This window comes from Phyllopteryx taeniolatus, chromosome 16, assembly GCF_024500385.1.
Source record: "Phyllopteryx taeniolatus isolate TA_2022b chromosome 16, UOR_Ptae_1.2, whole genome shotgun sequence".
Taxonomy (NCBI): domain Eukaryota; kingdom Metazoa; phylum Chordata; class Actinopteri; order Syngnathiformes; family Syngnathidae; genus Phyllopteryx; species Phyllopteryx taeniolatus.
In genome coordinates, this window is record NC_084517.1 from 4,335,118 (window position 1) to 4,359,249 (window position 24,132).

A 24,132-nucleotide genomic window follows, 5' to 3' on the forward strand; every position below is an offset into this window, starting at 1 on the left:
AAAATGTTTTTTTAATTATTAAAATTTTTTTTATTTTATTTTAACATTTTATGTTTTTTTTGTGATTTTATTATTTCAATCTTTATTTTATAGAGCACAAATAGCTTCACGTTTTTGTTATCGCTTCACTTATTTCTCTGCCTCTCAAAACACATTTATGTAAAAAAAAAAAGAAAAAGTCAGACAAATATACAATATTTACACAATATTTCAATGTACATTTTCACCTGCTAAATGAGTACACTGAAAAAAAAGTCTTGAATTTACTTCATAGGAACATGTACATCGGTTGCACATGATTAAAATGTGTTAAACTAACATATTGTTTGATTATTTTCAATGAGGGGCAAACAATTACGTCACTTCAGCACATTTTAATCACGTGCAAATGAAAATCAAGTGCTTTTTTATTTTTTTTTATTTCAGTGTACAAGTGTATTAAAGCTTCCTACTTGGTGGATTATGACGGTCTGATAGACGAGGACTTAACTTGTACGTCACAAAAAAGTAAGTTGTGAACAAAGTCTGAAAGACAAAATGAATTGAGCGTGTAATCCCGTCAGCGTCATCGCGACGAAATGAGGCTTAAAGCCGCTGACAAGGCTGCGGCCTTTAAAGCACTTTCAAAGCAGATTGAGGTTGAATGAGGCGACCACCGTTGTGCCAGTTAAGTGGGGTCAGGCCAGGGTGGCCGGCAGGGATGGGTGGGACAGTGGCGCCCGGGTGGCTGGCGGGGCGTCACCCCAAGACGGTGACAGATCGCGAGCCTGTTTAAGCAGCCTGCTCAATTCATACGTGGCAGCTGTATTCAAAAGCGGGCGGAGGGTCCGAAAGGGGGCGGCGGCGGGTCCTGAGAAGGGGGCGCGGCACCCCGCCCCTCATTTTCCAGCTCATTTCCTTCGACACTGGAGAACAGAGATCCTTTTTTACTCCCGCCATTCAACTCGCACACAGACACCTGCTGTTACTGCTGGTGTGTGTGTGTGTATTAAGGGGGGGGGGGTCAAAGTTTAACCTGTTCACAAGTTAAGACGCAACACACAAAGCACACAGAATGATGTTTACCAACTTACTTCAATACTACGTACTGTACGCCACGGAACACTCCGGATTGAATTTGCCCAAAGTTGCTACTTCAACCCGAAATGGCCAACTTCCTGTTCAATATCCGCCATGCGTACTTGAGAGTTTTTCATGTTTTGTCATAATAGACATGTCAACCAAATTTCGTGTACATGGGTAACATTTTTTTTTTTTTTTTGTAACTTTCCAGGAGGCGTCACTGAGGGAATTCACCCCAAATGGTTGGCTTCTTCTTCAATTTTGGGCATGGGTCCTTGAGACTTTTTTGTGCATCCTATTGCGCTAGATATGTCGGCTAATTGTGGCACCCATCGGTAAAACTGGTGCCAGGGGCTGTTTTTTTTTTTTCTCTCCAACTTTCCCGGGGGCACAACTGAGGGAAATATCTCAAAACGGTTGACTCTCTGTTCAATTTCAGGCATGCGTCTTTGAGACTTTTTCACGCAGCAAAAACAAATTGCATTACCAAATTTCATGTGTCGGAAAAACTGTTGTCGGGGGCTAATTTTTTTGAAAGGTGAGCCCGTGGCCGCTGAAGGCCACCTGTAGCCGGTGTGTCAAGTACAAGCTGTAAACCTCCATTGTGTCGAGGCCCCCAGGGGTCTCGGGGTGTGCGACGAGTGCGTGTCCATACGCTGGGAGCGTGCGAGGCAGAAGGCCCGGGCCTGGTGTCTGACACTGATTTGTAAAGGGAGACAATACGGCTCATTGACCCGAGGCGCCACTGTCTGTTGCACATACCTCCATCACGGCTCTTTAAACAGCAGCAGATTGGCGCAAGGCTCGACGAGGGACGGGGGTGGGCAAAGGGGGCGTGGTCAGAGGTACGCCGCTTTGACAGTGAGGGTGCTCTCCCAACTTTGATGGAAATGTCTCTTTAAATGTCATGCCGGGACTTTTATTCGAACGCATTGAGACGAGATGGGACGCGGTCATTTGGATTATGATCATATCAGCTGATTGCTCAACTCTTTTATACAAATAATCCACCAAATGTATATTTTCACAACTTGTGGTGAAGCAAGCCTTTTGTAAAATTCATTTATTCATGGGTGTAAATTGGAAAATGTAAATCAACATCGTACAACGAGCTGTTTAAAATCTCATTTTATGAGGGTGTACCTAATGAAGCGAAGTTTTCCTTGTCATTTAGTGATGTTAAAACATGAATGTGTAATATTCCAAGAAGTGTGTGTGTGTGTGGGAGGGGGGGGGGGGGGGGGGTCACTAACTAAATTCTATTTGGGTGCCCCCCCTCCATCCACGCCGGTGTTGTAAACAAACACCGTGTGGCTATTGTCGTCCGTTCCCATTGTCGGAGTGCGGAGATGACCTTTTTCTTCTCGCTTTTCACCGTCGATCTCAAGCTGTCGGCCCGCCACTCCTTCTCTTGTCCGGGCCCCGCCCGGGCCCCCTCGCCGGTCGCCCCTCCCCACATTCCCCCCCCCCCCCCTGAACTCGCCGGCCCACCTGTTGAAGCGATTGTCTTCTTCACACTTGACGTCACTGGGCAGGGGCGCCGCCCTCATTCAGGCCCTCTTTCTCCCTCGCGCTTATAAAAGGACGCTAACGATTCTCTCCCGCTTCACTTGGACTTTTTAGCCGGCACTTTTTCATAGCCAGCGTGCAGATGGACGACAGAGGCGTGTCGCTGCGGTGCGAGGAAACGGAAGAGGACCACCAGGACCGAGCAGCCAAGAGAGTCCCGGGAATGGGTGTCACAGGGGGTCTGCTGCGGGCTGCTTGGGACCCGTCGGTGTCGGGGAGGCGCGTGATCCAGAGGCTGCTTCACGTGGAGGAACGATATGCTCCCTCGCCGCTCTACGTGAGTCTCATACAGCAGGAACCGGAAAGACGGGATGAGCTGGCCAAGTGGACGCTGCAGGTATGGAGATGTCAGGCTCACCTCGTTTTTCCCCCCAGGTTCCCTCTCACACATCGTGGACAATATCGTCATATTTTCCCCTAAATCAATTCAATTGGTTCATCGTCCGTTAGTTTCACTTTTTTATTCATCGATTTAAAAAAAAAAAAAATGCTTTCGAACAAATCTATGAACTCTTTGGAACGCTCAACTGTCTGAGAAGCCTCTTCCCTCCCTTTGCGGGAGCTGTGCGGCATTGTGTCGCCTCAAGATCGGAAATCTGGATGTGTTAGCTTAGGTACATTTGAGTTAACAGGGATAGCCGAAGAGGTTACTGCTTAATCCGCTCATCAGTTTATTTATTTATTTAATTTTGTTGTCTGTTTTTTTTTTTTTTCTGACAACAATCCTGAGGGTAGAAGGGGTCCCATCAGGGCGATTCCCGAATCCCGACATGTCATTTTAAAAAGGGCCCGATGTGCGGCATTCCCGACACGTTGTTGTTGCAGTGCCATTGTTTTGTCTTCTCATCTCTCCTCTTTTCACTTCTTTTTTTCTCCTCTTTCCCTCGTCTCACAAGTCTTTATCTCCCGGGACAGGTGTGCTGCGATTGCGGCTGCGACGAGGCCGTGTTCCCGCTGTCCGTCTCTCTGATAGACAGGTTCCTGTCGGTCGCGTTGTCGGCGCCCGTGTCGCCGTACTGCCTGGCGGCCGCCTGCGTCCTCGTCGCCTCGAAGCTGAGCGAGTGCGACAACATCACCTCGGACGCCCTCTGTGCCGCCGCGGAGTACGACTTCCTGCCCGCCAACCTGCGGGTGAGGCCCTACATTACCCATGATGCACTTTGGTTGCCCTCTGTTTACCTTTCACCTTGACTGTAGGAAAGATGAAAAGAAATAAGCACAATACCATTTTTAATCTTATTACATTTTGTTATATATATTTTTTCCATCGTAACTTAATTTGTTGTTCTCATTTTATTTTATGACATTAAATCAAATTTAGAAAAATGTTTGTGGATTGAATGTTTATATCGTGAAACACAATTGAACAAAACACAAAAAAAACGGTGTAGATTTTATTTTTACCTTGAAGGACAAAAAAAATCATTTTATTACATATATTTTAATTTAATTTAAAACTTTTTATTGTATTTTAATTTACTTCATATAATTAAATCAAGTTGAAAAACATGTTTTGGGATTCAAATTTTGCACATGTAATAAAAATGTTTCTTAAAATGACTTTTGAAATGAAATAAAATGTAATAAAATACCATTTTGAGGTAGTAAAAATAAGTGGGATGTTTTTTTTTTGCCACTTGAGTGAGTAAAACTGATATATATGTGATAAAATAATAAAATAAAATAAAAATAAATGTAATTACATTTGAATACATTCAATAAAAAATGATGGCAGAACACATCATTCGTGCATTTTGGCAGTGGACCCCCACACTTAATCCACTTGTCCCCCCCTTCACCCAGGAAATGGAGCGCGTTGTCCTGGCAACCCTACGCTGGGACACGGCTGCTGTGACGCCTCAGGACTTCCTGCCGCACTTCCTGGCCTCGCTGGAGGAGAGGCGAGAGGAGGATAGCGCCACCCTGAGGCGGCACAGCGACACGTTGGCGGCCATGTGCGCGTGTGACTCACGCTTCCTGGGGGCGCCGCCCTCCCTGGTGGCCGCCGCCTCGCTCAACTGCGCCCTGCGGGGCCTGGGCAACAACGGGCGCTCTCGGCTCTACCTGCTCAGCTTAACGCTGGCCGAGCTGTGCCAGGCCGACCTGGTGAGTGGCAGCGGGGCTTGTGATTGGCTGATCGGTCTTTATTTTGATTGGCCATACTTTCTAATCATACATAGACAGATAGATACAATATGTCATCCTCCCCTCACTTCAACATAGTTCCTTAGTAATAAGATGCCACGAGATGGCGCCAAAGCGATACACTAGACAGGGCACCAAAACAGCAAGTAAGTGAGTTTTTCAATGAATAACCCAAACATCGGCAACAGATAGCTAGAACAACCATCCATACATCCATCTATTTTCAACACCGCTTATCCTGGTTAGGGTCGCGGGGCGCTGGAGCCTATCCCAGCTGACTTCGGGCGAAAGGCGGCCTACACCCTGAACTGGTCGCCAGTCAGTCGCAGGGCACACACAGACACGGACAACCATTCGCACTCACATTCACATTCACACGGTCACCGAGTGGGAACTGAACCCACGCTGCCCGCGCCAAAGTCAGGCGAGTGTACCGCTGCATCATCAGTGACGCTAGAGCAACCAACAAAGTAAAAACCACTACAGACGACATGACTGCGAATTCTTGCGATTCCACAAGCAGTTCGAGAACAGCTGTTCCAACAGACTTCCTGTGTGTGTAATGGCAGGCGGTGCTGCAGTACTACAGCGAGATGATCGAACGCGCCCTCCGCCAGCGCCTCAGCGGCGGGCCCGTGGACAAAGGCGCCGAGTTGGAGGACGAAAGATCTTGCACGCCCACTGACATGAGAGAGATTGATTTCTAAAGCTTTGTTGTTGTCCAAATTGCAAGTGCGGACCAATCAAATGTCGTCAGTCAAACTGATATAAATGATGACCTCAACATAGCATATTTTTATGAACTGAAATGATGAATTGTGTTGTTAATTTAAATGTTACCATTATTTATTTACCAGAATGTTTTTGTGTTCCTTGTTCCATATTTATCTATTTCTATTAATTTTATTTTAGGCTCGTTTTGTATGTATGTTTTGCTTTGCATATTTATACCTTTTTATTTATTTTTATCTTGTGCAATTATTTACCTTTAATGTTAATTTATTCAATCTGCCATATTTATAAGTTGTTTTAGTGTACTGAATGAACTAATTAAATGAAGAAATCTATTTTTGGAAACAAATAAAGCCATTTGAACGCACTCTGTTGCCTTCAAGTGTTATTGGTAGGTAGGTAGAAACTCCTTCGATAAGGTAGGAAATTTTGGAACTCGTAGGAACGTAATCGCAAATCTTTCAATTTGATTGGCGATTACAATATAGTTTGCTGCAATAGTTTGTACTATTTCCGCTGGTCATTGAATGCATCACACGATCTCGGCCGCATGTGTGTGACGTCATTGCTTCCGCACGTTGTTTTTTCCTGTCGGTCGGGCCACAGTCTGAAAATGCACCTGCGGTAAGACAATATACTACAAAAAAATATTTATTTATCGATATATGTACAGACTATTTTGTGATGTAAATTATTAACTGTAAGCACATATTTGAGAGGCAGGTAAAGCTGCGTATGTAGCCCTTCGCGGTGTTTTAATATTTGTGTTGTTTCACTTCAGCTAGCTGGCTAGCTCACCTCCCTTCAAAGCCGAAAAAAAACCCCAAACAGATTTAAAACAATAACTTTCCAGTATTTTAGCTTCCCTACTTTAACTGGGTAGCGTACTATATTCAGACACTTCTTGTGTCGTTAAAATGTCATCTACGTTATTCTTACGCAACGTCTACTCCTGACAATAAACGACGTCGCGCCGAACTCCCAAATACTATCGACGTATTACGTCATTAGGTCGACATATTATGAACATTTGGGATTCATTCGTTCTTGTTAGTTAGTGTTAGTTATCCCCAAGTAGTGTTAATAGACTTTGTGTGTTCATTTTCGCCCTTCTCCTCGTTGTTTATTTTTGTGCACCAGGAGTAACACACATTGCGACCAATGACTCTCCTCGTTGTTACTTTGTGACAAAAAGCTCTTCTTTATTAATGCCACAGTGTAGGGCTGCATGATTATGGCCAAAATAATAGTCACGATTACTTTGGTCAGTCTTGTGATCATGATTATTAATTACGATTAATGCTCAAGTTAGGGAAAAAGTCTTTATTGTTGCACTACTTTTCAACAAACAGTATTAACAGTTTTCAGTGCAAAATTAATATTTTAATAAGAATAAATGATGGATAGAATGTGAAAAACAACAACAGAGACACTCATTTAATTGTGGCAACCAAAATCGCTATCACGATTAAAATTGGGTTAATTGTGCAGCCCTACCACAGTGTATTGTGATCACCAAGCGTTCGCGTGTAATTCATGTGGACATTCATTAGGTATAGTTGTTAGTGGCTTTGTGTGTGGGCGCGTGCGTTTACACTATCATTCAAAGGTTTAGACAGAGATTCTCATTCTATAGCAGTAGAAAATGAGGTGTAATTGTTTCACTATGGTGGAACCAGGAGGATGAAGTTAAAACGTGCCTGGCTGCTGCTGCTCCTTGCCGTCTCGGTGTGGTCAGTGCCCATCGATCGTAAAGAGGTCCACCAGGAAGTCAAAGATGGAGAACAAGAGGAGAGCATGGTATGGATTCCCCCCCCCCCCCCCCCCCATCTGTGTGTTGCTCCTCATTTGACAAGCGTCGTTTACCAGGACACTGGTCTGTACTACGACCGATACCTGCGAGAGGTGATCGAGGTCCTGGAGACCGACCCTCACTTCCGAGAGAAGCTGCAGACGGCCAACACGGAGGACATCAAGAACGGACGCCTGAGCAAAGAGCTGGACTTGGTCAGCCACAACGTCAGGACGCGTCTGGACGAGCTGAAGCGACAGGAGGTGTCGCGGCTCAGGATGCTGCTCAAGGCCAAACTAGACAGCACCAACACGCAGAGTGAGTAACTGCCGGAAAACATACAAACATATCCAGATTATTTAGTTGAATTAAAAATGTTAGCGACATTAGAAATGTAAAAAAAAAAAAAAAAAAAAAAGAGCATCAATTATTATTTTGATGATAAACTTTTTCATGCATAGTAAAGTGTAGGCGACACTGTAGTTGAATGACAGTTTTTTTAGGCCTGCAGATGGACCACGCCTCCTTGCTCAAGCAGTTTGAACATCTGGACCCGCAAAACCAGAACGCCTTTGAGGCCAAAGACCTGGAGCTGCTCATCTCCACGGTGAGAGACGTGGCGACCTTGTGTTCTCCCACAGATTATGTCCAGTCATGTGGACCCCCGCTATTCGTGGGAGACGGAGAAGGAGCTCAATCGCGCACAGCGAATTTCACACCGCTAAAAGTGATTAGAATTGCCCATATTAATAGTTTAAAAGATAAATATATGTACCACAAAAAAACTGGCAGTCGTAGATAGCTTTAGAGATGTTACAGTGAGCTGTTGTTACAGAGTCCACTGGTTTTGATGCCATGTTTAGTCGTAGTTTGGTAACACTATTGTGAGCCGTAGCAGCCGTAGCGGATATAGGCGCAGCCATCTTATCTGTACGCTATCCACTCTTGCTTACCGTCAATCACAAATCTAACACTGCTGCTGATTTGTGATTGGCGAGTGAGTCGGAGGTTAGGAGTGGAGTGAGTGCGAGGTAGAACTTCTTCCTATACAAAAAACAAGTTTGATTGAGCCAAAGGTTGGTTGAGCGAAAAACTAGTCTGATGTGGGATATCATGCATACTGGAGACCAGGGGTGGGCAAATATTTTGGCTCAGGGGCCACATTGACTTAAAATTAGATGGGTGGGCCAAGCCAGAACCAGATGATTACACATCAAAAATAAACAAAAATAAAAAAGACTTTGTAGTGTTAATACTTCCATTTACTTTTAATGGGAACAGTGTTGTTTTGTTGATCACCTTTTTTCTTTTTTTTTTGGCCAGTGCATCAAAGTCTGGTGTTAAGTTTTGTTGTGGCAATTCTCAGAACACATCTGAGGTGTTCATCACTCAGCTGGGATCTGTAGGGTGTTTTCTTGGTGTTCATCACACTAAAAGTCTGTTCACACTCATATGTAGAGCCAAACAACACCAGCATCCTCTGTGCCATCTTCCGGATTGTGGGAAATTTGTCTGCGCTTAATGAAGCATAAAACTCATCCAGTTTGAGGGTTGAACTTCTCTTTTAAGACAGTATCACATTGGAGATCAATCAGTTCCATCTGCAGCTCCCGTGCGGCTGTTTCAGGGTCTTGTGTGACTGCATCTTGGATGGCAGATGTCAGATAAAGGTTTTTTGCTGAGCCTGCAAGCTTGATTTTAACCGCTGAGCTGTAGTCATCAGTTCCTGTGTTGATTGGCTGTTAGCATAATCAGCATGCCTGGTAGAAAAATGACAGCTGATGTTATTTTCCTCTAAAACTGCAATGGTTTCTTAACAAATTCGAGATACAGCCTTTGACGGGACTTCAGTGAAAAAGTATTTAAGAGTCCATTCTATACTAAACACTCCGCACTCACTGTCGACTTTTCTTTTCTTTGGCCCACTCATGGTTGAAGAACGGTTCAGAGCAGTAGCAGAGTAAAAAACAGAACAGCCAAAGTCAAGTCAATGTATCGCTGTACCTACTGCGCTACCTGGTGGAACCACTGAGCATTACAGGACAACCTGGTGGAACCACTGGGCATTACAGCACAACTTAGTGGAACCACTCGCCATTACAGGACAAGGTCAAACGAATGTAGTCATAATTTTGATATGATTTGGGCGATTCTGTACAAATCTTTGGCGGGCCGGATTGAAATGTTCAACCGGCCGGATGTGGCCCGCGTGCCGTAGTTGGCCCACCCCTGCTGTAGACAGAATTTTGTCATGTTACCGGAACTCACGACTGGATGAGTTTGTTTCATAAATAATGGAGGTGAATTTGTGAATGGTGAACTGCGAATATGCGTCTAATCGTCGTGTTTATTTCCATTGTGCGAGGTTGTAGTTACTATAATAAAATTATTGAGAAGAGCCATTGCATTAATTATATGACACCAACAATGCCTGTGAGAGACCTTTTTACCGTGGATTGTGTGTAGTTGTTTATTGCTGTTGTGCAAAATGGTAATTATCATGTATAATTGGAGATTTTTTTCCTGCCTCATGTCCGTAGGCCACCAAAGACTTGGAGAATTACGATGCCGAGCGACACGAGGAGTTCAAGCGCTACGAGATGCTGAAGGAGCACGAGAGGCGTGAGTACCTGAAGGGTTTGGACCAAGAGAAGCGGGAGAAGGAGGAGCAGCGCATGCAGGAGCTCAAGGACAAACATCGACAACACCCTAAAGTCAACGCTCCCGTAGGCACCTCATTTTATGAATAGTTTATTTATTTATTTTTTTTAAAACAGGAAGTGCTTCATCAATATGCTTCCTGTTCCTCAGGGCAGCGTGGCTCAGCTGAGGGAAGTCTGGGAGGAGACAGACAGACTGGACCCCAAAGAGTTCAACCCCAAGACCTTCTTCAAGCTGCACGGTGAGTGAGACCTCTCGTCTGTGTCTCCCTATCTCTGACTCTCCCGCGTGATTTGATCTGTCTTTTGACTTCTTTAGACACCAATGAGGACGGTGTACTGGATGAGCAGGAGTTGGAGGCGCTTTTCACCAAAGAGGTACGACACCAGTTTCACACATTTAGTGCACTTTGCCTGTCACACGGAACCCAGCAAAGTGAGATATTGCTCGAACTGCACACACTTGCAGAATATCCTCACACACTGGAGATGTCACTGATGCTACCCTCGCAGGCAGACAAAACCGGATATTGCAAGGCTAGGAATCGGTTGTCTGAGGCTTTACAGTTTTCATCTCCTAAAACAAGCGTGAGAGCTCTTGCGCTGTGCGCCACGAACGTGCCGTTATGACGATGTTGTTTTCAGCTAAGCAACAGTTTATTCTCACAGCTGGAGAAAGTGTATGACCCCAAGAACGAGGAGGACGACATGATGGAGATGGAGGAGGAGAGGCTGAGGATGAGGGAGCACGTCATGAAGAGCGTGAGTCATTTTGACAAGGTATCAAATTTCGCTATTTAACTCTTTAATCTCTCCGCTGGTGTCATTCTTCAAGGTGGACGCCAATAAAGATCGACTCGTCAGCCTGGACGAGTTCATCAAGTCCACCGAGAAGAAGGAATTTAACACCGCCAAAGAATGGGAGGCAAGTGGATGAAGCTTGAGCTTCGCGAGGCTCCTCGGTTAGCAGAAAGGGAAAATTTGATGCGCCTGAAAACAAAGACCTGTACAGATTCCGTTATCACATGGAGCATTTCATCACCAAGCCACCGAAATACACTTATCAATTCGTGTACAGGTGTGACGCTGAGACAGTTGATGAACATTTGGATAAATTCACCTGGAAAATCTCAAATGTGCTGAATGCTGCCGATCTTGTCAAAAGTAAGACAATCTTAAGGTGACCTAGAACACCGTGGCGGGAGAACTATGATGGTAAAGCAGCTGAAACCATCAACGAGCTGTCTTGATTCCCATCCGACTACTGAAAGTCTGTGCAAGCTGATTTGCGGCAAATAATCAATTGCTCACTTCAGTCAGGCGTATCCTAAAGCTCTTAAAGTAGGTGCCATTAAGCCTCTTGTACAAAATAAAATAATGGATGCTTCCATGTCAGCAAGCTAGAGACCCATCTCAAATCCCCCTTTCATAGCCAAGATTGTCAAGAAAGTTATTTTTCATCTACTCGGCAATATCTTGAACTTAAATGGACCTTTTGACAATTTTCAATCGGGGTTTCTGAATGAATCACAGTATAGAATCAGCTCATATCAAAGTTGCTAAACGATATAAGGTTGAATACTGACTCGGGAATGGTGTCCAATTCTGGTCTTGTCGGATCTCAGCGCAGCTTTTGATGCGGTAGCTCATCATATACTGCTGAACAGTTTGGAAACTTCAATTCCAATGAAGTTTGGACGTTGTGTTAAACATAAGTAAAAACAGCATACAATGATTTCCAAATATTGTTCGACCTATATTTAAAATGAATACACAACAAAGACACTCTTTTACTACGAAGCCACGCTGTTGTAACACGTGAAGAATGTGGTTCGGCATTGTCTTGCTGAACATTAAGCAGGGGCGTCCATGAAAAAGACGTTGCTTGGATGGCAGCATATGTTTCTCCAAAACATGTATGTACCTTTCAGCATTAATGGTGCCTTCACAGTTGTCTAAGTTACCCATGCCATTGGCACTAACACAGCCCCATACCATCACAAATGCTGGCTTTTGAACTTTGCGTCTATAACGGTCCGGATGGTTCTTTTCCTCTTTGGCCCAGAGGACAAGACGTCCACAATTTCCAAAAACAATTTGAAATGTGGACTCGTCGGACCACAGAACACTTCTGCACTTTGCATCAGTCCATCTTAGATGAGCTCGGGACACCCAGAGAAGCCGGCAGCGTTTCTGGGTGTTGTTGATATTGTGAGCTTCACCTTGTGTATGAAATGCGGTATATAAATAGATTTGCTTTTGTCTCGTCAGACCACAGAGTATTTTCCCTAAAGTCTTGGGAATCTTCAATATGTCCTCTGGCAAAATTGTGACAAGCCTTAATGTTCTTTTTGCTCAGCATTGGATTTCATCTTGGAACGTTGCCATGCAGGCCATTTTTGCCCAGTCTCTTTCTTATGGAGGAGTCATGAACACTGACTTAAATGAACTGAGGCAAGCGAGGCCTGCAGTTCTTTGGATGTTGTTGTGAGGTCTTTTGCGACCTCTTGGATGAGTCGTCGCTGCACTCTCGGGGTAATTTTGGTCGGCCGGTGGCTAGAGAAATTGAACACGGGTATGATAATCCACAGTTATGTTTTAACGGGGGCTCGGGGGGGGCAATCACTTTTTCACACAGGGCCATGTAGGTTTGGATTCCCCCCCCCCTCCCTTAATAATAAACACCTCCTTTTAGTAACTGCATTGGTGTTTACTTGTCTGTGACTAATATTTAAATTTGTTTGATGATGTGATTGATGATGGGAAACATTTAAGTGTAACAAACATGTCAAGAAATTACAAATCAGGAAGGGTCCAGACACTTTTTCACACCACTGTATTCTTTATCCCCTGTGAAAAAAGACATTGCATAATTGCAATGCTCTTCTTCGTCATCAGATCTACGTGTAGTATGTCTGTATATACTATACTGCCTCCTGGTGGCCAAGGCGCATACACAAGGAGCAGCACAAAGGCCCACTGAATTGTCATGATGCACAAGCTCTTCAATTCTTGATATTCTCTTTAATGCGATTATTGCTGTATGCGCTTATTAATACTGTAAAGTGCATTTTTCTTTGTATTAAACATATTACAAAAAAATTTCTATTCATTTCAATGGGAAAAGATGATTTGAAATACAAGTGTTTTGAGTGTGGTCACAGAACGAATTAAAATCGTATCTCAAGGCACAACTGTATTTGTATTCAAGACATGAGAAACCGCATTTTTCATACTGGCTCCCTTTCTTCGGTTACCAGACTCTGGACGCTAAGCCGGCGTACACTGAGGACGAGCTGCAGCGCTTCGAGGCAGAGCTCCGTGACAAAGAAGAGGAGCTGAAGAGGAGGGCGGACACGCTACGTCAGGAGCAGGAGCTGCTTAAGGAGCGAGGAAAAGCCCTGGAGGCCCAGAGGAGGGAGTACCAACAGGTTGGTACCTTTTACTTCCATTGCGTCCTCCGGGCTTCCGATTCAACCAAATGTGACTGCAATGTGGGCGTTCCAGGCCGTGCTGGAGATGTCACAGAGGCAGAAGGGGCAGCCGGCAGCAGGCGACGGACAGCCGCCGGCCGGACCTCATGGAGAACTTCAGTTCCAGCCTCCGAAACATGAAGACAAAGGTGAGGACGCGATGCGACGCGAGTGTTGAAAAAGACCAGAATGGTGACGGCAATAATCGTCCAAAGTAAATGCGTAAAACAGAAAAATAGTCACATAAATAAATGACATGGAAAATGAATATCTTGCAATATACAAATAAAAAATAGAACTAAAATGGATTGATAATAACAATTATGGAAAATGGAAATACAATACAAATACAAAATTAATGATGCATAACATAATTGAATATATAACAAAATACATTAAAATAAAAGATTATTGGAACCATTGTAGTCAAACTTTAAAAAATAAATAATACATAACAGAAGTTGTATCATTTAAAATAGTAAATTAATACATAAATAAATATCGGTAAATATACAAATAAAATATAGAATATATTTATGGTCATAAAAAAATTACATAAATAAAATATAAATGATAAATAAATGTTGTAATTGACAAATTGTCTTCGAGCAAACTTGGACGTGTGTTTTGTACCGTTGATAAAGGTTTTGCGATTGCGACTGTTTTGAAGATTATTTCTCTTTACATTATTTACCATGGGGAAATAAAGTCTTTCTGGTGCTTTGCTTTAATGTTCCCTTTAACTTGCTCATTAAGTTTCCTTTTGGCTCTTAGCAGGAAAAGTTGCCGTCGTGGAAAACGCTGAGGACGCCCAAGTGCGGAATAATCTGCCCGCCGAACCGCCGCAAAACCTGCCTGCTCACACTTAAAAAACAAACACACGTATACGGTCCTTTGATGTGCACTGTTCGACAATAGGGGTTGTACAGACAAGTCAACTCTGCTACTTCACAATGATGTTTTTAGAGCGTGACGTCTACTAGTCGCTAATCACATTTTTGGCCTGCAGTGGCAGAGACACTGGTTCTAGTGTGTGGGAGAAGCTTTACTACTGTATTTAATTTATTATACTGAAGGAAATTTCCACCTCATGTTTGAAATTCTTGGAACGATTTTTCACGTCATAAATGCATTATTGTCAAATCATTGATGGAGGTCGTCCGTTCCGCCTTGTTCCCCCGCGCTAATATGAAGAGGTCTTTTGTTAATCTTGAAATCAGGAGTATGACAGCATACAGGGTTTTAGTTGAGTTTTAGGGCAGAGTCTAATGTTTGTAACCACTTTAATGTGCGTTTAAATAGAATAGAGAAGAAAAAAAACTGTTGATTTGAGGTAAGATTTTCATTTCAATTGTAGCTATTGTTTCAGTCAGCAGAAATATTTTCCAAGTGATTTGTGATTCAAATTGGGATTTGATCTGCAAGATTCCACAAATTTACTTTTATGAGAAACTCAAGGGGGATTTTGAAAAGAGAATGATTCCACTGCACACGAAGAGGTCCGTGATTATATTAATATGATGTGTATGTCCTGTGTAAATTCGGTCTGAGCTGTTCGTTGGAAGTGAAAATCGATTTTTTGTTTGTTTGTTTTTTTGGTAATAATAATTGAAAAAAATGACATCATCAGCGACTAGTCGACATCGACTCGATCACATTAGTGTCGACTGTAAGTCTAAAGTCGTGCAACCCCTAATACAGAACATGATTGAGACTGAAACTTTTGTTCTTTTGCTGTGGTGAGATTAAAGATGTTACATTTTATTGCTGTCATTTAAAATAAATTATTTATGTCCAAAATGCGCTGAATTACCTGGAGTTATTGAAATGTTTTTGAAACCCCAATTGGATCCATTTTGAAACAGAGTCAACAATTGCGCCATAACAATGACTTTTTAAAATGGCTGCTTAACATCTGTGTAGCATGGAGCATCTTCCCACTTTCCACAAAAAAAGTACAAAGTATATTACATTTTAATTTCACATTTTAATCTTTTTTTTTTCATTTTTAGATTAGATTACCATTTCTTTTCATTCCCTCATCAGTGCTGCTGTTTCTCCTTTTTTGGTTGTACTGTTATTAATAAGTTTTTAATCTGTTAATTTTTCCGCTGTAACAATTTGATTAGCTGAGAACATAAAATGTAAAAAAAAAAAAAAAAATAGAATACTACTACTTTTCAATTCAGAATTTATACATCATTAGTGCCAATTGAAGTTGTTGGAAATATGTTTTTTTTTTCTTTTCTCACTATAACATGACGTCACCTCCTCTATCTCATGGAGAAGAAGACCCGCCCTGGCTCGGCTCTGATTGGCTGAAACAGGGTCTCTAGTTATACAGTCTAGCAGTGTTAAGTGAGTTTGAAAGACTGTACAGGACAAATGCGAACGTTTTTGTATTTATTGCGCGATTTTTAAAAATAACTAATAACTGTACCAAATACGAATAAAAATATATTTTTTAAAAAAGTACGAAGATTTGATGGTGCCATTTTAAGTGTATGTGACTCGTTTTGTGTGTGAACGTGTAAAAAAAAAAAAAAAAAAAGAAAAAAGCCAACGTTGGCTTGTTCGTGACGTCATCACCTTCCAGGTGATGGAGACGCAGGGAGGGACGTGACAGGAAGTGGTCAGGTGCACGCAAACGTCAAGCGCATGGGCGGAAAGCGATGAGATCGGGCTTCAGAATAAGAGAGTAAGCATTCGTTTCATAAGATATTCATCTTTGGGCTACTGAACGATGATTATGATCATCATTACATTTTTAAAACGTGTAAATATTTTAATGTAAAATGTTATATTGTTATGTATGTTATGTAACTATATATAAAAAACCCAATTCATTCTTCATTTAAGAATGGAAGGATAAGCGGTACAGATTGGATGGCTGGATTTAAGAATGGAATGGGATATCCTTAATGTGGCACACGGCCCTTGATTTAGATAAGTGACATAGAAACTGTGTATGTATTTAAAAAAAGTTACATGCTCAAATGAAATTGAGAGAAATATAACAATGAATTTAAAATTCCTGTCCCTCACATATCATTGACAGTTACAATTTTATAAAGTTGTAAGTAATTAAACTTGAAAACCTGATTTTTGTGCGACTTGAATAGTTTTAATTAAACAATCCAAAGTGGATCCAGACAATATAAAGTATTACATTTCAAAGTACTGCACGGTAATACTTACAATACAATGTCATTTTGCTATTTGTGGTCGTTCGTCAGATCCTGCTTGACTTCAGTCATTAAAATAACGTTGTTGTTGTTGTTTTTAAAGTCATAAAACAACATTTGACTACAGAAGCGCTTTTAATTTCACCCCGTATCGATGCTCTTATTGTGACATCCCCCACCGGATTTCGTTGTCGTGCACAGCGTCCAACTTGACACTCCTCCCGGGTACCGTCGCTCCCATCTCGGCGGGAGGAGATGTCGCTGTGGATGTAGAGCTGGGTGCCAAGTAACCTAACCGGACAGGAACCGCGGACAGCCGGCTGTTACTACCCTACCGACCTTGACTGAGGCGGGCGGGCCTCGGTGCTCCTTTCCCTCCCCGTCCTCGGTGGACCATGACACGGGTAAGAACGAGAAGCCACCGCGGCGCCTCCAGCGGGCCCCGGAAATCATCCTCATCATCATCATCGGCGGCGGCCGTTCGACCGTCCAGCTGTTTTAATGGGCGGAAACAGACGTCGGTATATTTAGCCCAAACAAGCATTTTCCACCATTTTGACATGTCAGCCATGTCTTAATTAGGCCTCGTCTTGACGAGAGGATGATTGACACCTCCCACCGTTCCGCGACGTCTGGGAGCGTCCGACGAGCCGCCCGTCTCCCTCCTCCCTGGCAACAAGAACACCGTAGCGGCCCTATTTTCTCGAAAAATGTCATCTTCTTTTGGGCTATAAACGCCACCTTTCGAGACTTCTTTTTATGACACCGCACGCGCCCCCCATCTTACATCCCTCCCTCCCCAATTTCTCGTTCTCGGCTGAGTTATCGCGAGATAACTCGGTGGAAGGGGATTGAGCCCAAATAATATTCTGCTCGGCTGACTTCCTGTAAGTGGACAGCGAACCCAAGCTTAACCGCGCTTCGCCATTCACAAATTCAACTATTCGCAAAATTTCCCCTATCATCCGTTCCCCCCCCCCCCAAGAAAACTTACCTATTTGCAGTTTTGGTCCTCACGTCTCATAAAAGTATTCCATTGACCCATTGGCTTAGTGCCGAGGAACTATGTCAAAGTGAGGTGAATAGCTTCAATTACGCCTAGATCAGACTACAGGATTTTAACCCCAATATTGTCCCGATGAGCGATCGCAGGCGATTTCCCAGATCGGGCCCAACCTATTTTGTCGGGAACGACAAAACTTCATTGACGACCACCGATTTGGCCCTACGAAATGAAAACATCGAGCATGTTTGATTTTTGGATATCTCCCGTGTCGTGTGACATATCAACGACAACTCTCCGACAGCGACCAATAGGATTGTGTATTGTGACCGGCGCGTCGCTTCCCGTGTTTGTTGTCGTCAACATTTATTCACGTGCGCAAAACCAATGTTTACCAACGCTGTTGAGCATGATTCGACAGTACGCCGGCATGTTTACGAACAACCGTTAGTGCCGGCGCTAGCATGCTAGGCTACATAAGGTTTTGTTGCCTGCTTGTTGTATCATATTCATAGTACATGTTATGAGGAATCAAGCAATCGTTGAATGAACGTCCTCTTCCGAGCACCATTTAGCCAAAAGTAGTGCCGTGCCACCGTCTTGTGGCATCTATGGGCAATTATAAAGCTTCTTTGGTAAGCGTCAATTCCGCGCGGATTTTTGCTATCGGCGGCAGGGCTCTGTCCCAAACCCTTGTGAGTTTCGGGACAACACTAAAAAACAAATTTTTCTGAATAAAATGCTTTTTGCTCTACAAAAAAATATGCCTTTTTTTTTTCGTAAATAAGGACTACCAATACAAAAAAATTTTTTTTTATCATAACATTATTAATTTTCTTGAAAATATAAAAATAATTCTCGCAATACTACAACTTTTGTCACAGTGTTACATTGTTCTTAAGAAAATAAGATTTTCAGATTTTTTTCATTCAGAATATTGTCTGGGAAAAACAACAACTTTTGCACGATTTTAGAACCGTTCTCAGGTTAATCGCACTCAAGATGATATAATTACTTATTATCCATGTTTTGAACATTTTGGTATTGAAGGTTGTGCAATGTGTTGCCTCTGCAGACGTGCAAATTAGTTGCTGGGCAAATGTTTTTAAGGTGCTGTGGGATGATTTTTAAATGGTTGAAGTTTATGAAATGAAAATTCTCAAAAAAAAATCAAAATTTTCTCATAATATTCAGACTATTTCCTCTCAAGATTATGAACATTGTATTTTGTTTCTTGTAATATTACAAATGTTCTCATGATATTACATTGTTCTTAAAAAATCTTTTTCGAATTCAGAATAATTTTGAACTGTTAATTTTTTTGCACAATGTTTGTTACAATTGTTCTCGAAAAACCTTTTTTGGGAATATTCAAACTTTTACTTTCAACATTCTTAATAAATTCTCAAAATTAAATATCTTCGCACAATATATTATTAATACTTTATTCTAAGAAGATTCCGACTTTGTTCTAAAAACACTTGTATGAATATTCCAACTGTTTTCATAACAGAACATTCTTGTAACATTCAGAATATTTTTTAGAAAAATAGCCTTTTTCTTATTTAATATATCATATTTTTTTCATTGTAATCTCTATTCATATTACAACATATACAAGTACAACTGAACTTTTAAAAAAGGAAAGTTTTCTGTAAAGAAATGTAGTAATATTGGTGAGTGACGTTGTTCTTGTCCTCGCAGGTTCCTCTGTGGTCTCGCTGAAGAACCTGGGCTGGGGGTTCGAGGTCTTCCCCGAGGTCTCCCCGAGGTCTGCCCCCCCCCCCCCCCCCCCCTCCCAACCTTACCCCTAACCCTCCCTGGACCATCTCACCCCTTTCTCTCCCACCTAGCCAAACACTAGACCAGCCTCAAGATGATGTGCGAGGTCATGCCCACCATCTCAGAGGACGGGCGAGGCGGAGCTGGCGGCGGCTCTTCCTCGCCGGCGGGAACTGGCAGCGGCCACAGTGGAGGTATTGGAAGTGGCATGGGGGGCTACAGTAGCCGGGACCCCCGCAGCAGTGGTGGTGGTGGAGACGAAGGGGGCAGCACGGGCAACCTGGAGTCTTTGATGGTCAACATGTTGACGGAGCGAGAGAGGCTGCTTGAGAGTCTGAGGGAGACGCAGGACAGCCTAGGAACGGCCCACCTCCGACTGCGAGAGCTGGGACATGAGAAGGAGTCGCTACAGAGGCAGCTGTCCATCGCACTGCCACAGGTAGGACCAAACACCCCCCTTTAAAAATGTTTAGAATTGCCGATATACAGGCGCCTTGACTCACAGGTTGAATTAGTTCCATGACCTCGCTCGTAGCTCAAAAGCTCTCCAAAAAGCTTCCCCCATTTATCCGTTCCAGCCACTTAGAAAAATAGCACTTTAGTCTACAATATTCAATCAATCAGTCAATCAAAACCTTTATTTAACCAGAAAGAGAAGCAGCCCTAAAATTGAACCCTGTGGGACCTCCTTTTCTAAGGTGAGTAGATAAGAGGCAATTAACATTACTAACCCCAACAGTCTGTGTGCGACCTATGCGATAGCGTAGCATAAGCATAAAATACAGTAATACCGTAACTTAATTCGATAGATTGCAAAGAATGAAACAATTTTTGCATCATGATTTCATGCATTCATTGAGTGTCTCTTTCTGGTGTACGCAGTAAAACATGCATATGTATATACAACCCCAATTCCAATGAAGTCGGGACGTTGTGTTAAACACAAATAAAAACGGAATACAATGATTTGCAAATCATGTTCACACTATATTTAATTGAATACACTACAAAGACAAGATATTTAATGTTCAAACTGATAAACATTATTGTTTTTAGCCAATAATAATTAACTTAGAATTTTATGGCTGCAAGGCGGGAAAATTAAATATTTAAAATATTTCTACTGGTGGTATTTATTTTCACAGAACTGTAGTGTGAAGGTGGCACACCATTTTATATTAGTAACCTCAAGTTCAGTGAGTTTGTCTGGCGTTGCCGAGAGACAGAACTAGCAGAGAGAGCAAGATAAATAAAACAAAAATAAAAATAAAAAAGTGCGCTAATAATGATCATCTTGTGGCTGCTCAACAAGGTGGTGTGCGGAGCGTCACGTACGGTATGTTACAAAATGGAGGCCGCAGGAAGTAGAGAGAAGAGTGTAGAAAGCGTGAGGCTCTTCACACCAGCTTGTTTATTTAAACTCGGCCCAAAAATTCTCCCAGCATCCACAATTTGCAATCTGTTAAACAAGCAGCCTCTCTTTTTTTTTTTTTTTTTTTTCCTAGATTTTTTGTTTCCCTAATAATTGGTAAAAAAAAAAACACTAGTGGGATTTCAAGACTTAGAACAGGCATGGCATGTATTCATTCATCTACTCTGCTACAACTCTGGTTTCTGACCTACCTCTTTTTTCAGACAACCAGCAAGCTCGTGAGCCTCTCTCTCTCTCTCTCCCTCTCTCTCTCTCTCTCTCTCTCTCTCTCTCTCTCTCTCTCTCTCTCTCTCTCTCTCTCTCTCTCTCTCTCTCTCTATATATATATATATATATATATATAGTATATAAAGTATATATAGTTCTTTAGAGTTTGAAAGAAAATGTTCAAAATCTCAAGTGCCATTTTATGACTTCAGTCATCATGTATTCATCCACTCGGCTGGGACTTGGGCTTCTGACCCGCAGCTAGCGAGCTCGTTAGCCTGGGTAACCAGATGTCCTCTTTTGCAAGGACATGTCTGTGGATCTTATTTTTTTTTTTTAAAACAAAATGTTTTTGTTCTTTGGATTTTAAACAAAAATGTTGAAAGTGGCTCGTCAGATTTCACACTCGGCTGTGACTGCTTTCTGTCTGAGTCGCCTCTTTTTTAGGGACTACTACCTAGGTTGTTAGCCTGGGTGACCAGATGTCCACTTTTCCTAGGACATGTTTGTGGGTATTGTTTTTAAACTCTATTTTTGTTTCATTTTAAACGAAAATATAGAAAATGCAAGTGACTTCAGTTGGCATGGGTTCATCCACACCGCTGTAACTTGCATTCCACCTCTAGCTAGCTCTTCAATCTGGGTGACTCGGTGTCCTCTTTTACATGGACAGGTGTGTGGAATTTTTTTTTATTTTTACATTCTTTTTGAAAATCGCAAGTGGGCTTTAATGGCTGCAGCCGGCATGTATTTATCCACATCGCTGTACACTCACATTTCTCTCAAACCTCTTCTTTAGGACAAAGCTAGCGTGTGAGCCTGGCGGACCAGATGCCCTCTTTTACTCAGACAAAGTGATTTTGAGATTTAGGGTCTTTTTTTTCCCCCAAACAATTTTAAACAGCAATTTCTTACATAAGTTGGCATGTATTAATCCACGTTGCAATTTCCAAACGTACTCATAGTTTATGGATACTTGCTTATATGATCATATATTTCTCAGATAGCTTTTATTCCTCAAATTAGAAGATTTTCTTCAGTCTTTTAATTTTTTTATGTATTGACATTTTGTGTTTTTAACAGTGCTTGGAATTGCAACATTGTGATTATATTTAATACAAATCTTTTTTAAAATATGAAATGCAAATAAATCAAGTTCCCCAAATTCCACAAAAAAATAATAAATCCCAAATTAAATAAAAAATACTTAAGTTACTCCAATAAAATACTGTCCATAAATAAATAGCAAAATTCTGAATCTCGCCCTCTTGTGGTCTCCTGCAGGAGTTTGCGGTGCTGACCAAAGAGCTGAACCTGTGCCGGGAGCAGCTGCTGGAACGAGAGGAGGAGATCGCAGAGCTCAAGGCAGAGCGCAACAACACACGGGTCAGTACACCTCTTGTCCTATATTGTATATGTTAAATGCTCCCAATTAAATACACTGCTCCCAAAAAGTTAGGGGCGTTGGGTTTTAAAATTTTAATACAGGTTAACTTTATTTGACCTTCTGTGAACCTTTCAATGCACATTTTCAACTGTTCAATGTTTCAGTACTTTTTGCACAACTTGCTGTTCTTTAAAGTGCGCTAGCGTAGCCGCTTTGGAGCGCCTGGTTGTCGGCTGTGAGTGCGCGCACGTCTATAATATAGCCGATTGTTCGTTACATTGAAGCGTTGCTTGAGGCCATATGCAACCATATTACTGTGCAGTACAAAATGATTATTTTGTAGTTTTCTTTCGTGGCCTAAAACCCCCAGGACAGTACAAAGTTATTGTAAATAAATATTCAAAAAGCTTGAAAATGTGAGAAGGTTTCACATTTTATCCAAACTTGCGGTGCGGGCGTACTTGGTCATGGTGACATTGTTGACGTGCAGATCTCATCATAGGCGAGTCGCTTTCATGAGCCGCGAGGAATTAGTGTGCTTCGTAGTTCCGAATCTGTTGCCAAAGGCGAACGGGTTGACAAAAAATATATATATAATAATAAATAATACTGTACCAAAAATAGCATGCTCCAAACTCCAAAGACTTGTGTTTTATACTGCTCAGAGTTAACGCCACAGCCATGCCGCTCTCTCTCTCTCCTGTATGTACAATAGACAATTGATATAACCGTCGTCACATGGCCGCTACGTCAATGCCCCGTATTCAACATGGCCGCCACATAGGCACATCTTTTGGAATTGGATCTAGTAATATTGTATACAATATCTGTCACCTGCAAATTTGTCAGTCCCATTCTCTGCCTGCATTGCGCCACGGCGCCAGTAAGCAACAGCGGCCGGTTCTGGAACTAGCAGACTTTGTCACTGGCATTTTAATTGACCAATGGAAGGCTGAAGTCAGAAGATTTGGACAATGTATACAATGAATGTGTTGTGCGGTTGTCATAGCTGCTGCTGGAGCACCTGGAATGTTTGGTGTCGCGACACGAGCGCAGCCTGAGGATGACGGTGGTGAAGCGTCAGGCGCAGTCTCCCGCGGGGGTCTCTAGTGAGGTGGAGGTCCTTAAGGCCCTCAAGTCCCTGTTCGAGCACCACAAGGCCCTGGACGAGAAGGTCCGTGAGCGGCTGCGCGTGGCCCTGGAGCGAGTGGCGGCACTGGAGGAAGAGCTGCAGTCGTCCTCGCAGGAAGTCAGCCTGACCATGTTGTGTCTGCTGGAATCTAACCGGAACCCCGCGCACATTCGTCACATGTACTCTTCGTGTTGTTGTTGTTGTTGTTGTTGTTGTAGGTGGTCTCTCTACGCGAGCAAATCAAACGGCGGCAGCAGGGACTCGACAAAGAGGTCGGTAAAGACAGCCAAAAAATTCGAATTTAGCAACCCTAACCCTAGCTTGAAATCGTAACCCTGGCTTAAAACCCCAATTTGAAACTCTAACCCTGTCTTGAAACCCTACTTTGAAACCCCAACCCTTGTTTAAAACCCAAACCTGGCTTGAAAACCGAATTTGAAACTCTAACTTGAAACCCCAACCCTTCTTTAAAACCTAACCCTGGCTTTAATCGCTAATATGAAATCCTAACTTGAAGCCCCAACCCTGTTTAAAACCATAAATTAGATTTTGCTACATTAATTTGAGACCC

The 24,132-nt window shown here is 42.5% G+C and overlaps 3 protein-coding genes across 5 annotated transcripts in view; all 3 read left to right on the top strand.

Annotated features, from left to right (window-relative positions):
- Positions 1-2,671: 2,671 nt before the first annotated feature.
- On the top strand, positions 2,672-5,746 carry ccndx (cyclin Dx). The gene is made up of 4 exons (XM_061750519.1): positions 2,672-2,968; positions 3,547-3,762; positions 4,435-4,737; positions 5,346-5,746. Exons 1-4 carry the CDS (start codon positions 2,714-2,716, stop codon positions 5,481-5,483), a joined length of 912 nt encoding a protein of 303 aa, XP_061606503.1. The 5' UTR covers positions 2,672-2,713; the 3' UTR covers positions 5,484-5,746.
- Positions 5,747-6,033: 287 nt separating this feature from the next.
- nucb1 (nucleobindin 1) lies at positions 6,034-15,242 on the top strand. Of its 2 annotated transcripts, none has more exons than XM_061750513.1 (12): positions 6,034-6,132; positions 7,188-7,308; positions 7,378-7,618; positions 7,804-7,907; positions 9,841-10,026; positions 10,112-10,202; positions 10,280-10,338; positions 10,630-10,722; positions 10,796-10,885; positions 13,221-13,391; positions 13,468-13,582; positions 14,208-15,242. In XM_061750513.1, the coding sequence occupies exons 1-12, from the start codon at positions 6,059-6,061 to the stop codon at positions 14,300-14,302; spliced, it is 1,440 nt and encodes a 479-aa protein (XP_061606497.1). In that variant the 5' UTR covers positions 6,034-6,058; the 3' UTR covers positions 14,303-15,242. The 2 variants fall into 2 exon arrangements, with proteins under 2 accessions (XP_061606497.1, XP_061606499.1); XM_061750515.1 differs by having other exon boundaries at positions 14,211-15,242.
- A 1,556-nt stretch (positions 15,243-16,798) lies between these two features.
- The window catches only part of ppfia3 (PTPRF interacting protein alpha 3), a 30,594-nt gene continuing 23,260 nt past the window's right edge, over positions 16,799-24,132 (top strand). The window contains exons 1-6 of one of the 2 annotated variants that reach the window (XM_061750500.1): positions 16,799-17,022; positions 19,326-19,392; positions 19,475-19,842; positions 22,327-22,428; positions 23,439-23,678; positions 23,780-23,833. In XM_061750500.1, the coding sequence (XP_061606484.1) occupies positions 19,498-19,842; positions 22,327-22,428; positions 23,439-23,678; positions 23,780-23,833 (741 nt within the window). In that variant the 5' untranslated portion in view covers positions 16,799-17,022; positions 19,326-19,392; positions 19,475-19,497. The remainder of the gene's footprint in view (positions 17,023-19,325; positions 19,393-19,474; positions 19,843-22,326; positions 22,429-23,438; positions 23,679-23,779; positions 23,834-24,132) is intronic. The other variant, XM_061750498.1, reaches the window with a different exon arrangement.